This window comes from Telmatherina bonti (assembly GCF_933228915.1).
Source record: "Telmatherina bonti genome assembly, chromosome: 21".
NCBI lineage: Eukaryota > Metazoa > Chordata > Actinopteri > Atheriniformes > Telmatherinidae > Telmatherina > Telmatherina bonti.
In genome coordinates this window covers 15,777,575-15,793,468 of record NC_136630.1, presented here as the reverse complement: position 1 = coordinate 15,793,468, position 15,894 = coordinate 15,777,575, and the positions used below count along the sequence as shown (strand labels likewise).

Sequence of the window (15,894 nt, the reverse complement as noted above, 5' to 3'; positions counted from 1 at the left end):
GCCAGGGCCTGACAGATTATGGTGGACATTCTTGAATAAAAAAAAAAAAAAAAAGAAGAAAAAAGAAAAAAGGCTAAAAATTGTAAAATAAAACACTTTAAATGTAGCATGGGACAATCTGTCAGGACTAACATTCTATTTTAGGAATAAATATCCAAAGAAACAGAGAAGAGATAAAGATAGGAAGAGTCAGCTGGACATTAAGGTGAATGGATTAGAATAATTTTGCATTTATCTCTATTTAAAATTGTATTTTTCCAGTTGAACTTTTGAATATATCTGCTTGCAAAAACACTGGATGTAAACTTTAAAATGAAATGTTTTTTCTCAAATTAAATGTGTCCATTTTTCTTCTGACCTACAGTGACACTTCAAAATATTTAAGAGGCAAGGCTTGTGCTTGAGACATCTCTGTCCTTTAATGTAATGCAGTACCTTTGATCATAGATGTAATGAGCTTTTGTTTTTTAATCTACAACTAGAATATGTCTTTCAAATATATAATGAATAATTGTCACAACAATTAAACCAGCAGTTGTGGAAACAAAGCATTCACTCGGTGGACATTTTGCCTCCTGTGAGTTTTAGTTTGCTTTGTTTTTGTAAGGTTTAAAAAGCCTCCTGAACTTCTGAATTGCTGAGGGCAGGGAAGTTGCTGTGATTGGTTATCCTAACTGGAGCATTGATAGAGTCAGTTAATCCCCTGAGACGTTCAAGTCCTCCGCGGATGACATTATGAGGTAACAAAGACAGGAAATAGGACAAAAACACACCTCCAGTTTGTATTCACTTCTGATATGTGTTGGTGCAGCAGTCATGGCTAGCAGCACACAGCATGAGTACTCGCCACCTGGTTATCACACCTCCTATATCTTGATGGGAAACTAAGGCTTAGGTTGCAAGTCAAGAAGGATGCCATCTTTGCACAGTGCTTGTGAAGTTGCAAGCCGAACCAAACAGAAAGGTGGGTAGACACATTTTTTAAGGCGAGTTGCTTTAAACTTGGTATGCGGATCAGCTGAAATACAGGAAAATAGAGGAAAATATGGACCTATAATGTACAAATGAACTGTTATGTTTTCTATGTTAATCAGTTCCCTATCATGTAAGCTGTGGTTGGAGAACTCTTGAGGAGAATAAGGGAGGAATTTCTAAAGGTCTATTAAGTCTATTCTAAAGGTCATTTTGTGCGTAATTGGGGTCATCAAACGTTGTCATATGCTGCCCTCATACGCCCATTCTTCTTTTACCTCCATGCTTGTTAAGTCAGTTCATTTCCATGTGCTGACAATTGCTACAATAGCTGTAGTTGTGCACACACAACTATCACAGCCTCTCTGCAAATGCTCCTGCTATGTTTACAGTTGTTGAGGTTGGTCTTCTGATCCAATTCTACTTTTCTATCTTCTTCAGGGGCTTTTTATTTGGTGGTTATGATGTTTTATTAATCTAACATTTCTTGGAACTAATCATATGTAACTATACAGCACACATGCAATAAAAGTGATGATTTTAAAAGAAAACTGAATTTTCAATGAAATTAATATTTTCCACAGGTTATAGTGAATTATCTTTTTTTTTTTTTTTTTTTTTTACTGTTGAACCTCTCCCCTGTGCATATAGCATACATTAGAGTGCAAGATTAGAGCATACAAGTAGAGGGGACCTATTTCTATTTATCACATATGTTTTGTTTATTCAAACATCTTTCATTACTACGGGCTGATTTCTTTTATGCTTTTATGTCGTTAATAATGACTGGGGATGAAAACCTTGAAAATGTATGTCGTAGACTCTTCATCAGAGAACAGCTTGAGCTGCTAGTTAAAGTACCTAAAATTGCACTTCAACTTAATTCTGTTTAATTTGAGTCAGGGATATTTTCTATTTTGCTTTCCACTGTTTTGAATGAAATATGAATGTCTGTTTCTTTTATTTGCTCTTATTTGATTCAGTTGTCTACTAGATTCCATTTAAAATGAAAAAATGTTTCTTTTTAGGGCAAATATTGTTGTGCGAATAAAAAGCGATTAATCAAGACTAATTAATTACAAAGCCTGCAATTAATTGGACATCATGCTTGCTGCCATAAGAGATTTTCTGAACTGCAAAAATCAAGACAGGGCTGCCAGTTTTTCCACAAGGCAGTTAATGCTACTGCGTTACACTTGGCAAGGCCAAATAAGTGAATGCAGTTTCTCATTGATGTTTCTTGATATGTATTATCCATTCAACCCTTTCCTTGTGATTGCCCCTGGCAACAACCAACAGTTTTCCACTCTGAATTGCCTGGACTGTCACAGCCTGTGCAGATGATGTCATTACAACGCTGATACACATCCCCTCCTCTGGCATTGTCTTGTCTGCAGACATTCACCAATCATAATATGTTCAGGCTTTCAAATCCATTTCACTGGCAACTCAAAGCACCCCAGGGAATCATTTCTGGCGTCTTGGGGGAGCCTTGAGCAAGCTTGGAGAATACCTGTGCATCATGTCAGACGCTTTTGGCCCGATTAAGAGGCAGCAATCTGGCGGGTGGGTGAAACAATGGCAGGAGTGAATCAAATCCTTAATCCCCTCCTTCACTTGGGTGAGCAAGAAACTGAGAAGCCAATGAGTGTGTGTATCTGTGTGTGTGTGTGTGTGTGTGTGTTATTGAACTCAATATCCTGTGCAGATACCTACTCCAGGCCTAATATCTACAGGAGATAAATGTTTCAAATTAGAGAAGTGCTTTCTTCATCTTTTAGAATCAGCCACAGACTGTCTCACCTCCCTTTTCCACCTCCTCTGTACATTCTCAGAGGTGCCACTTGGCCATATGAACAGCACCAGAGGCAAGCCCTAAACTCTCTCCTAGTTAAAAAAGAAACTCGGTCAGGTTGTTTACAAAGTGTAACCTAAATTGCCATCTTCCTGCACTGCCGTGCTTCCAATTAAAGACCCTTCCACTTCCTTCTTGTGCACAAATGTCTAGAACCCCAGCGGTTTCATAAGCTGAGTTCCAAGCAGTATAGCCAGCATGCTTGGTGGGTAGTTTCTTTTTCCTTTTGTCCCCATGCTCATATGATGAGCATGCGGACATTCACCCCTCTCTAAAGATGTGAGAATGATAGGGAGCCACTGTGTGCAAGCCTGTCCAAAGTGGGATTTGACTGTTTTGCCAGTCAACACAAAGACAAAAGGTGGATGGTAGAGACAGACCTGTGTCATACACAGATTGATTTCAGGTTATTAAAAAAGCTGGAAATATATATATAAAAAAAGTTGTTTTTTATTTAACCCCGTGGTGTGGTTTGTGTCTAATGCTGCCATGTTATTGCCAGTAAACCGGGTTCCCTACATGTATTAGTTGTTAGTGTGTACATGTATATGTGTATGTTAGTGCATGATTTGCCTTTAGAGAGCTGGATAATCCTCCGAATCACTGGTAATCTGGATCAATTTTAGACCAATCTCCACCAACAGAAATCAAAATAGGATTGATTTCCTTATAAAGTCTGTCTGGGTTTTCTGAAGGGTTGTGGTCAAGGCTGCTCTACATGATGAAAGAGTGCAGGCAGTTTTTCATGACTGCTTCTTTTTTAGATTTTTGTGCAGAAAACTTCCCAATAGCTATGTTTGAGTAGTTTCTAATAACCTTCTATTTGCTCAAGTGGATGCTTAGTTAGAAATGATCATTCAGCCATGCCCATTTTCCTGTCAATGTAAAACTGGTAAGAAAGGGACATATTTTATCTTTTTTATTTTTATCTCCCTAATCTAAGTGTAATGAAGTAAATTTTACTCAGTCTAAATCAGTCAAACTTTTTATGCCAACTTAAATACTGCAAAATGGAAATATGAAGGTTAACTTTCATCATCTGACTTCTATGATAGAAACATTAACTCCAATAACCTAAATTATAGTGAAACTACCCTGTAAATGTTTCTAAACCCTCATGGAGAAGTAGCACATTGGCAGAAAATCCACCTTTTGGTGTGGATCTGGACCATTTTCTGCAAAAACAGAAAGACATGCTTCAGGCCTGGAGTTTTTCAGCGTTCTGAAAGCTAGAAATTACATTTTTATCACAGTCAAATGATGAGAATATGAAAAAAAAAATGTTCTTTTGAACACACACACAAAGCAAAAAATTGGACATGAACAAATTTAATGTTTGCCCTTGAAGCTGCCAATCCTGACTAAGATGAAAGCCAAAGAAAGAGAAAAAACTAACGACATGACTTAAAAAAGATTGGATTAGATTAATGTTGATTCTCAGCCTCAAAAAATCTAATAACTGAATCTAAGTGTTTTAAATCTATTGAATCTCTTTAAAAGTAGACAGTGAAATAACAATAAAAAAAAGTTAATTACCCCAACTTTTTGTCCTTTCTTAAACTAGTTTTGCCGTGTTCTTCTTATGCTCCCATTAAATCCAACAGGAAACTGTGTCCAAACTTTTGACTGGTAATTCATTTACAATCATGTATTTTAGGATCTACAATACTTCTTCTTTAGAGGCTGGAATTTCAATTTAAAAATCAAATGGTTTGATGATAATTTCCTACGAAAAATCCTGATATATACACAGCAAAAAAGAACAATGTGTTAATCTGATATTTTCTTAGTGTTGCTGTCAGTGGATAATATGATGCTAAAAACGAATTAAAGGCCTCAGTGAGAAGCGAAAAAGAAAAACAGTATTTTCCTTATTGTTCACGCCTCCTAAACATAGAGGAAGGTCGGTTAATGTTGACGCTTTTGTTTCATAAAGCCACCAAATGAAAAGGCAGGCAATCAAACTAATCGTGCTTCAACACACCACTGTTATTACAGTATGTGCCGCAATTGTGCAAATATAGCTTCGTAGCTTGAGGGTTACTGCTGTTGTCTTGGAGATTCTGGCTCTAACTTTTTACGCTTCCCACATGATGATCAAACTGACTTATTTAAGAAGGCTTCCTATAGATTATCTAAATTATAGTGGCTCTGAAAGGTTTTTGATCTGTCAAATGGTAATGTGATCAATCTCCTACTTTTGTATGGCAACTAAGCTTTACTGTCATATATTTTTAATAAAAGAACACACTTCATCTGTGTGTAAACGTTAATTTGCCTTATTTCAAAGAGCAACAAAAAAGTCTCCTGATCAGGACACACAGGATAAATGCATGTCTACCTATAGACAATGAAAGAAATGCCACTGTAAAAACTGTGTGCCATGTGAGAGTATAAAACATGCTTCGTGGCACTGGCTTGTGACCCCATTAATGGACTATCCGAGGGCCTGGTGGAATCAAAAGGCAGTAGAAGTTAAGTTTTCTCTCTCACTCTTAGACCAGAGGAGCAAAGTCACTTCTCAAAACAGCGTGAATTGGAAAAGTCACAACCTCATGGGAAAGGCTTGGGGCCCTCAATTTCTCTTCCCCAAACCTCTGGCTTCCGCCTTTTATTTCTTATTTTTAACCACACTACACAGCTGTCATGGGGATGCAAAACACTCCAAAGGAATTATTTTTAATGCAAGAAGAAATGAAAAACATTTCTTTGCTTTAGCCAGGATAGAGAAAAAGAAAAAAAGATTAAGGACTATAATTAAAAATACCAAAAATGCTGCATGTTTTTTTCCCCACATGGTTTATCTGTAAGAAGAGAACTATTTAGGAGTATAAAGAAATCTGTTCTTTTGTGATATGCATTTGTCTAGAAAAAAGGGAAAATTGTGTTTTATGGTTTTAATGTGGCTTGCATCCAGTCAAATAAAAACTTTTATTACATTTCATTAAAGACGCATGCTGTAAATTTTTTAACCTTAAAACTCTGCGTCCTGGACTTGTTTGATGACACAGTGACATCTATCGTGCATATTTCTACAGCCACTGCTACCCAGCAGCACCCCGAGTCTATGAAACCATATTATACAACTTTTACATCCAGGACGCGAAGCGACGTTTGGCTTTGAGGTAACTGGCTGTTTTGAATCCGCAACGTTGCTGATTCAGCAAAGAAACGCAAGAAGATTATAAAAGAGAAAGGAACAAAGCAAGAGTTGGCTGGAGAGAGCTAACAGGTCACGTACGATGCAAGATGGATGCAGAAAAAGCCATCGATAGGGGGCGCGTGATGGGGAAAATGGCAAAAGTTCTGTAATATGTCTTTAATAAATGTGCTGTTGGATGTGGAAATCTTAAGCCTGAAGAAATATTGCAGCACCTCTGCTCTTGTGGCATTCTGACACAACCTCTTGGAATATATACTGTAAATATTTAGCTCTTATATTAATCTTCTTGACAAATATAGCACGGTCAGAGATGTGCTCAAGGGCATGTAGTGTGCGCTTGAGCTGAGTTTGTTTTCTTATTGCAAATCAATACAGCAAGACTGTAGAAAAAAAAAAAATAGAACAAAGAGCATACTTGGGTCGGACAAGATAGCGTCTGTCTTGGGCACAAACTGGTCGCAGCGCAGACCGTGGTAACCCTCCTTACACCTGTGAAGGAGAGAGAGGAAAAGTAGACAAAGAGACAGATTAAACATCAGAAAGAAGAAAACTCAAGTAAGAAGTACAAAATCCAGCATGAACCATCAACTGAAGAGACTTTCCTTTAAGATAAGGAAAGTTGAGTCCAAAAATCTAGACAGAGGAATGGATGAACGCTTCAAAGTGGAGTGCTTGCTGTGTACTGGGATAGAGGAAGGAGATACAAAGACACCGTTGAGAGGGGTGGAGGGGGAAGAAAGAGAGGAAGGAGAAGAGAGCTGGGCAGGCCCCAGCAGTGCCTGTAGCCTCATTGATAGCACATGACTGACAGGAATGCCAGGTCCCAGTGGAAGAAATAGGGATGGAGAGTTCTTGGCGTGATGGAGATGACGCATGAGCCACAGTGGAATGGAAGCTGCCATAGCTGGATGGCTTATGTAAACAGAGTCCTGGCACAATCTAAATATTTCCTTTCACTGCCATAAATATGCATGCACTGTTTATTACTCCCTCTGCCACAATCACAGACATTTCCAATAAAATGATCATTGGCCGCGTGAGTTGGGGAAATGAAGCTTTCTATTTGGCCAGAATTTTGTGCATTATAATACATGAACAATCATGTTTGTTATACTTTTCCCTCCCAATCGAGTCCTAGAACTCGAATGTACAGATAAAAAAAATAAACAAAATAAGAGAAAGAAATACTAAATTTGAAGCAATACCCTTTGCTCTGTGTTTGGGGAAATTGCCATTTTAAAGACTTTTGAAGTTTTATGTTAATTCCAATAATTTTGCATATTCAACGGGCTGATACAGCCCTCTGCAAATTTAGAATCGTATGCAAAACAACGGAGGAATTTGCTATATGAACCTTTTATCAGTAAGCATTTGTTAGGGTTTCATCAGTCAGTGACATGTTGTTGGCAGACTGTCAGCTTACCTCTTACATATTATCAATCAATACATGTCCAACACATTTCCACCACTCCAGAAAGTCACACGTTCAGTGTCAGAAATGGAATGAGTGCCAAGTTTTACTGTCATCTGACTTGACATGATCACTTGAAAATAATTAAAACACTGACAATAAAAACGCTGAATAAAACAAAGTGAGCAGTAGTTAAGATCCCAAGCAGTTTCTTATGAGAACAGCTGCTGTTTTTACATCTCAACTTACAGTTTTAACCTCATTTGTTTTGTGTATTAACAACATGCAGTTATAATGCAGAACTCTGCAACAGATTTAATTAAACTATAATCTTCTGCACTGAAAAAAGGAGACTAGCCATTTCATTTGATTTATGTAAGCATCTTGTTTAAAAAGGTAAGCGTAACCGTATTGTGTAAAAACAACATGCATAGGATAGAGCAGCCTTATACTAATATGAATATGAGATTGCTCCATAAGTGGACGAGATGATTTTTCTATGTTTCTGGCTTTTTATGTTTTTCTTTATTATTTTGCCCTGAGATAATGTTAACAAACAACTGTAGTGAGTTTGTCTCTTTTTCGTTTTGTTTGGAGATGTATGAGCAGAGTCAGTGTTTAAGAACATGTTTCTGTTTCATTTTAAATCTGTATTTTCCTGCCTGCACAGAACGTTAATTTTAGGCAAGAAACAAAAAGAGTTTTCTTAAGGACACTCCATGGAACTGTAAAATGAATGCGTTTTTGCTCCAACCATGAAATTTACGATTTCTATGCAAACAATGTTTTAGTGTCAACACAACAAACGGAGAAAAGAGTTTAAGTTGTGCAACTGACAGATTGTACATAGACCTCCCTCTCAAACCTCACGATGGCCCAGGGTTGAAACTGGACCATTACCTACGCCATCCAGCTGTGTATTTCTTCCTTCCCATTACTTTGTGGCTTTGTAAAATATTGACAATAACCTCTGCTCCAATGTGAAACTACTTATATAAGTCATATTTCCTTAATACCACTTGGAGGAGTGGTACTTTTAGATGTATGGAACGCTATGGGAAGGTAGTCAAATGACTGTATTCACTGAAGAGTGTGGTTATGGGCATAAATAAATAAATGCGACATACATTTGGACATCTTTTGAGATTTTCTAAATGCTGGTACCTTTTAAAGAAAAAAGATGGTCTGAAAAGCTTTCAAAGTCTTTGTCCAGCGCATAGTGTGAGGCACACCTGTCAGGCTACAGGGTGTTATTGTTGAAACAACCATTTTCTTTAATATGACAGTAAACATCTCTGCTAATAGCTTTAAGTATTAGGGCTCATAATGGTTCATATTATGAATCTTAAAATGACCCTGGACTCAAAGCTTAAACCTTAAAACTCTTTGGACCAAATCTACCAAAGGTTTGCCACCACTAAAATGTGTTCAAACTTATTGCACATGCAAAAAATGTCCAATCTGAATTACTAACAGGGAGCACTGAGGGTTGCATCTTTCAAAAGTGCAAAATAAAATGTCTGTAAGCAATTAGTACATTCGCTGCAATGAATATGCAATATGGGGCCTTCACACACTATTTTGCGTGTGTTGGGAGGAGAAAATGTAAATATATTAATTTAGCACCCACAAAATGATCTATCAAACTTGAGAGCAGTTTTACTCATAGAAACAGCTCCTATATTTAACACATTATAAAAAAACATGTAAACAATCTGTGTGCGAAATTGCACACATGACTGTGGTTATTGTGGCAACATACATACATAAAAAATGAAGCAAAGGGACATCCTTTTGTAAATATCTTTAGGATGGACGAGGAGAAAATAAAAACATATCACTTATCCAGCAGTTTGGATCTAATGAAAGAACTCAGGATGAATCTGAAGCCATAAGCAGGAATTACGCAATACCTGCAATAACACAACTGCTTACAAGCATGCGCTTTTTTGCATCTAGGTCATTCCACTGTATGGTAGATGGCACATCTTGGATCTTGTTTGGATTGTGTTTTTCAGAGATCCTGTCCAAGACCCAAATGCCACATGTCTCTGGATGACCAGTCATGGGTTTCCCGGCATTCTGCAGCCATTAGATGAGATCAAACAACTTCTTTTTTTTTTCTTTTTTTTTTTGTAGAACTGGCTTACCCAGATTAATAGGGGCAGATGACTGCACCAAATTGGCAGCTAGTGCCCCCCCAACAGACACTAAGTAGAAATCACAAGCTCCTGCATTTGCTTTTTAAATACAGTTTTCTGTTCTTCAGGTTGCGAGTTTTTAGTCGGCTGGCTTTTAGGTGGGTTAATTTAATGAAATCCTTAGTAAACCTAAATGAGGCTCACACCCACATTATAAATCAGAGCGTGTATCATATTCATTCATAATTTCTTTCTTTTTTTTTTTTCTTTTTTTTTTTTGAGGTAACATTGCAAACCCCCTACACCCCCACCTATTTTATTTGATGTTTTATTATGTGGAGTATTTTTTTTTTTGTTTGACATTTAATATGATTATTTAATGTTTTTAGTCTTTTATTGAATTCATTGTTTGCATTGTTTTACCAACAGCATTAACTTTTTCATAAATTTGCTCCCTCTCAATTTGTGTAGGAGTCCTACTTTTTTTTGTATGACTCCCCATGTTGTAAACCAGAAAATTTGTGCAAAACCCTCATTTAACCCTTTCATTCATAGCAGTCCTATTGTGGACACCTACAGTATTTCCAAGCATTTTTCTTGCATATTCACAAATGAGGATGGTACTTTTGAAAATAAACCACTTCAAGTAAATGTTTGTGAGTCATCTAATATGTTTCCACTCACTGGAGAATAAATAAATATACACACAAAAAAAAAAAAATAAATAAATAAAGGGAACATCTAAACAGCACAGTGTAACTTCAAGTCAACCATATTTCTGTGAAATGGAACTGTCCACTTAGGAAGCAACACTGATTGACCATCAGTGTTGTTGACATGCTGTTGTGCAAATGGAATAGACAGCAGGTTGAAATTATATGCAATTGGCAAGACACACCCAAAAAAGGAGTGGTTCTGCAGGTGGTGACCACAGAGCACTTCTCAGTTCCGATGCTTTATGGCTGATGTTTTGGTCACTTTTGAATGCTGGCGGTGCTTTCACTCTAGTGGTAGCATGAGACGGAGTCTACAACCCACACATGTGGCTCAGGTAGTGCAGCTCATCCAGGATGGTACATCAATGCGAGCTGTGCCAAGAAGGTTTGCTGTGTCTGTCAGCGTAGTGTCCAGAGCATGGAGGCGCTACCAGGAGACAGGTCAGTACATCAGGAGATGTGGAGGAGGCCTTGGGAGGGTAACAACCCAGCAGCAAGACCGACCTCCTTTTGAATCCAATTGAGCACATCTGGGACATCATGTCTCGCTCCATCCACCAACGCCAAGTTGCACCACAGACTGTCCAGGAGTTGGCAGATGCTTTAGTCCAGGTCTGGGAGGAGATCCCTCAGGAGAACATCTGCCGCCTCATCAGGAACAGTCCCAGGCATTGTAGGGAGGTCATACAGGCACGCAGAGGCCACACACACTACTGAGCCCCATTATGACTTGTTTAAAGGACATGACATCAAAGTTGGATGAGCCTGTTGTGTGTTCTTCCACTTTAATTTTGAGTATACCTCCAAATCCAGACCTCCATGGGTTGGTACATTTCATTTTCATTGATACTTTTTTGTGTGATTCTGTTGTCAGCACATTCAACTATGGAAAGAACAAAGTATTTGATAAATATATTTCATTCATTCAGAGCTACGTGTTACTTTAGTGTTCTCTTTATTTTTTTGAAACAGTGTATGATATAATTGAACATAATGTAATTACACAAGTTTGTCTTTGCGATAAAAGAAAATGATAATTTTGTACGCAATTTACATAATTTAATTTTGATTATATATAATTTTATAAATATTTTATATAAAACATTAAAATAAATAATAAGTCATGATAAATTCTAAACATCACTAATAAACAAATGTATCATTGCATATGTCTATTGAGGTAAAATATTGTATTTAAAAATGTTCCTTTTTTTTTTTTTTTTTAAATAATTCATGCATGTAAGGGTTAAATAGTGTGTCTCCAACATGTTTGCACTTGCCACGCATTTACACAATGACTTAGTAAATCACCTGCAAATCGTGGTCCAACCCCACACGCAAGATCCTAGATTGCACACGGAAATGACTACTTTCAAATTGGGATCTTAGTAAATCTGGCCTTTTGTGTCATTTCCAGAGTAAAAAGCAACACACTCAAAATTTCTATGGATCTTTGTCCAGGCATCCAAGGGGGGATAAAAAACATAATTTTCTCCTGTTGTTTTTTTCTGCCATTTTTTGAAAGCCTGAAAAATAACAACTGCAAAATAGATGGAAAATATTCACACTTACTTTACTAATATTTCTTTTATATACAAGTATACACAATATTAGTACATCCTGCAAAACTGCAGACAACATCACTTGTAAACTACACTGGGCTGTGTTATGTATGCATGTGTATGTATGTAATTCTTAAAAAAACTGTTCAATGTATGCTGAAGAGTTTTGCATCTTTAGTAACCTATAGATGCCAATCAACAATCCACACACAGTGTCTTTTTCCTTTCTTGGCAGAAAAATCCCACAACAGCCTGTGATTCAACATAAAATTCAGGGAGACACTTGAATCATATTTTAAGGATATGATGCCTTTCCCTTTCCATTGTTTGACTTTGCCCTACATCACACCTTTTATCCCTTGGTGTGAGCTGAGATGCCTTGTTAGTATTCTGAATCACAAACTGAATGGCAGAATGCCTGTCTGGCGATCTGTTTACGTCTGAGCTTGCTTTTTGTTTGCGTACGTCCCCCACCCTCCCACTTCACCATCTTTGTACCACTGTGAAATAAGCTCAGCTGTCACTCAATGACATGCAAACAATGCCTTGTAAATGTGTTTGCATGAACATGGCGTCAAATGCCTGAATGAGTTATAAACAATGTGAGATAATGACATGTTCTGAGTGTGTGTTTGGTTTGTATCACCAAAGAGGGTAATGGGAGAACCAGAGCTCAAGTTCATGAATATGTGCATTGGTGTGTTTCAAAAGGGGGAATATATTAAGGGTAATCCAGACATGTTTGTGGACTGGGGCACATACATACTGTATATGACATCTTTTTCTCCTGTGAGAGGTTTGCTGTATAGCATGCAAAATGTGTTCCCCCTTCTGTTTCCGAGCTGTCTGTGACCACCCGGCTGTTTTTGACACATGTTCCAGTCACAGAGAAAAACACACCTCTGGGTCTGAAGTTTGACGGAGGGGTGGGGAGCTCTGCTTCATAATCACCATCCTGCCTGTTAATTAGCATGAAGGAAAATTGAGGATAGTTTGAGTCTAAGGGGAGGGAAAAGAGGTTCAAAGAGGAGACAAGGGAAGGTAGCGTGATCGTGTCAACCAAAGTTTCATTTACCTTCTTGCACACAGGGATATTAGCTTCAACATGTGTAACAGAATAAAATAAATCCATACTCCACAGCTGGAGAGGCAAAAGGAAACTACTAGACAGAAGTGCTGAGAACTCACTGAGAACTCAAGTCAAAGCTTTTGAACTATTTCTGGATTTTGATTGTTATTATCTATTTCATTAAGGTACATTTAGAAAAACTGAGTTTAAAAAAACTCAAGTTTCTTACTTATGGGCTACTATCTATTAACATAAAGTGGCAATGATATGGCTAATTCATTAACTTGCACTGGAAAGTTAAAGGTTCAGCTGAAGGTTAATTCATGACCTCTAAAGCAGCTGTTCTGGTGTTTCCGAACACTAGAACCATGCCAGCTGTTCCCTATTTGTTCAGTCTGTATCCTAAGCTAAGCTAAACAGCTTCTGACTAAAAAACCTTATTGCTACTTTCCAAACATAAAAGTGGTATCTAGCTTGTCATGTAACACTTTCTAAGATCAAGTTTATTCATCACCATAGAAAATGTGCATCAGAAACAAACAAAAGGAAATCGTCATACATGACAGTTGGATTTTACTTCAGGATGCGTATTTGTACATATGCAGTAAAGCTAACTTGAAAGTACTTCAAAGTGCAAAAGTGTAGATTGCTATGTTGCTGTCAAATGTTGTCAAATATGACAACATGTCCACACATTTATTATAGCATGGTTGGCAATAATTCCAATAGAGGGCAGGGTAGGGTTTAGAGTTCTCACGTAATTTCTGACATCAGTTTAAATATAACAAATATGGTGACAGTGGAGCTCCAACCATATATTCCCAGAAGGGAATACATGAAAAGAAGCAGCGTAGTAGATGGCGGTCACATGTACACCTATAAAATGAATTGCAACCCTTCCCCTGTGGTATTGTACTGTGGTACCATTCCTCCTGGTTTGTAGGTATTTCCATCAGGATTTTCTTGGACTGAATAGACTGTTTTAGCATCTACTCCCTGAAGGTGCAGAGTCAAGCTCAAAATGTGGCATGCAGAGTTAGCCGGCCACTCTTGGCCAAAATTTGGCATCACAGGATGAGTCATGAGAGTGACTCCAGATCACAACTTTGGGTAGTATCAGCAGGCAGCAGCACAATGGCTTTTTGACCAAAAGCCTTCTCTGGGTGTTTATAGAATCAGCAGTGTGGGCGCCTCAATTGTAATGGAAAAGACTGAAACAAGGTAGTGTGGTGTCAGCTGAAATGGCGCAGGGCTTCGTGGGTGCTAGTAGAAAAGGACCATATGTCTAGTGACATAAACGCTCAAAAAGGACAAAAATACAAACAAAAAAATTTTTTGAAGCCTCCATCTGAATGCAAATTTAGCATTGAGCACTAATTAGCATTAATCTGCACAGAAAGATGAAAAACATTTTGGTTGAAAAAAGTTTTTCCCAAAGACAGAATAGTTTAAAAAAAAATATGTGCACTCACACATACTGTAATATGGCCTGTGAGAGATACTGTGACACTACAGGAATACACAACGATATGGAGCATGTGGAGCATGTGTTTACATCTTGCAATGTAAACAAACATATGACAAAGAAGATGGTGGAGAATGGAGTAGATGGTGCTAGGGATGCATCAGTTAAGGAAAAGATGTGCATACGTTGAAATATTGAAAAAAAAGTGGTGCTTCTATATTAATTCACTTTGGAAACCAGATTCAAAAATACAATAAATTAATGTTTTCGGGGTCCCAAAATGCCAATTTCATGTGGATGAAATATTAAAAAAAAAAAAAAAAAAAAATCTTCAGTAAATACAACTAATTTTGCCATGGTATGAATATGGTCTTACATTCTTCTTCAAATACTATAAATTTTGCTCACAGAACACTAATACAGTAAATTGTTCTTACAGATGGTGATAATGACTATCTAAACTTTAGATAGTCATTGACATTTGCTGTTGAGACAGCAAATGTCAATGATGAATACCTTGACGAAATCATTAAAATTCAGCAGAGCCAGGTTCAACAACAACTCTTCAGAACAACAACGATTTGGTGTCAACAAATGGAAAAGTATCCAGCTATTGCTAAGAAAGCCCTGGATTTTTTTTATACCAGTTGTTACAACAAATCTTTGTGAGCAATCCTTTTAGAGGATGCTGGACATAAAAATGAAGAAAAGGAACAGACTTTGCTGGGAAAATGACTTGAGTGGCACTGGTCAAGGTAAAGCCACGCATATCTGAACTGGTCTCTAAAAAGGCAGCAGCAGAAGTCACACTGATTTGCAGTTATGTAATCTTTTGTGAGTTCATACACTGTGTTGGTTTTGTTCTTTGAACAAGGTGATGTTCATGCATGTGTGTTCATTTTGTGCAGCAGTAAAAAAAAAAAAACATATCTATGTCTTGAGTTTGTAAAAACTCATATTTTTATTTTTCACTACTGAAGGGTTCAGTGAATGTGCATATCACACTAGTGGGGTTCGGTCCCTCCAACAAGGTTAAGAACCTCTGATCTAAAGCAATTCCTCCCAGTGTTGTGAGTTTTTACTATTGAACCAGGGTACCATTTCAGAGGTAATGTAAACATCACCATCATTTATAAAGTCAGTGATTTCCACCCATATGAGTAAAAGAATCCACAACCAAAATCTCTGACCTCTTATTACCACTACTGATACTAATGCTACTCAAAGGATAAACACTGCATGTATCTAAAGCTTGGCACTTGATTAAACCTGTTTCTATTGATCGAGAAGCTGACTTAAAGTACAAAAAACTGGAAACATGGGAAATGTTGGTCCAAACCGCATTTTCCCTAATTACCTGAATTCTTGGAAATGACTTTCTTCAGTCTCACTGTCAAAGCCAATCATTATTTGGCAGCAGGGGTCCCCTCCACACTCAATACACACATTTCTCACACTGCACCAAGTCTTTTGACTCAATGCCATGTTTCATATGGCACGCCAACTGGTGCAGTTGATGTCGTTAAGTATCACTGAACTG

At 37.6% G+C, this 15,894-nt stretch overlaps 1 protein-coding gene across 1 annotated transcript in view; it reads right to left on the bottom strand.

Annotated features, from left to right (window-relative positions):
- Window positions 1–15,894, bottom strand: part of nrg3b (neuregulin 3b) — a gene marked incomplete at both ends in the record, with an annotated part of 214,894 nt that overhangs the window by 26,808 nt on the left and 172,192 nt on the right. Inside the window, one exon of the mRNA XM_079261462.1 lies at window positions 6,406–6,479. Coding sequence (XP_079117588.1) covers window positions 6,406–6,479 — 74 coding nt within the window. The remainder of the gene's footprint in view (window positions 1–6,405; window positions 6,480–15,894) is intronic.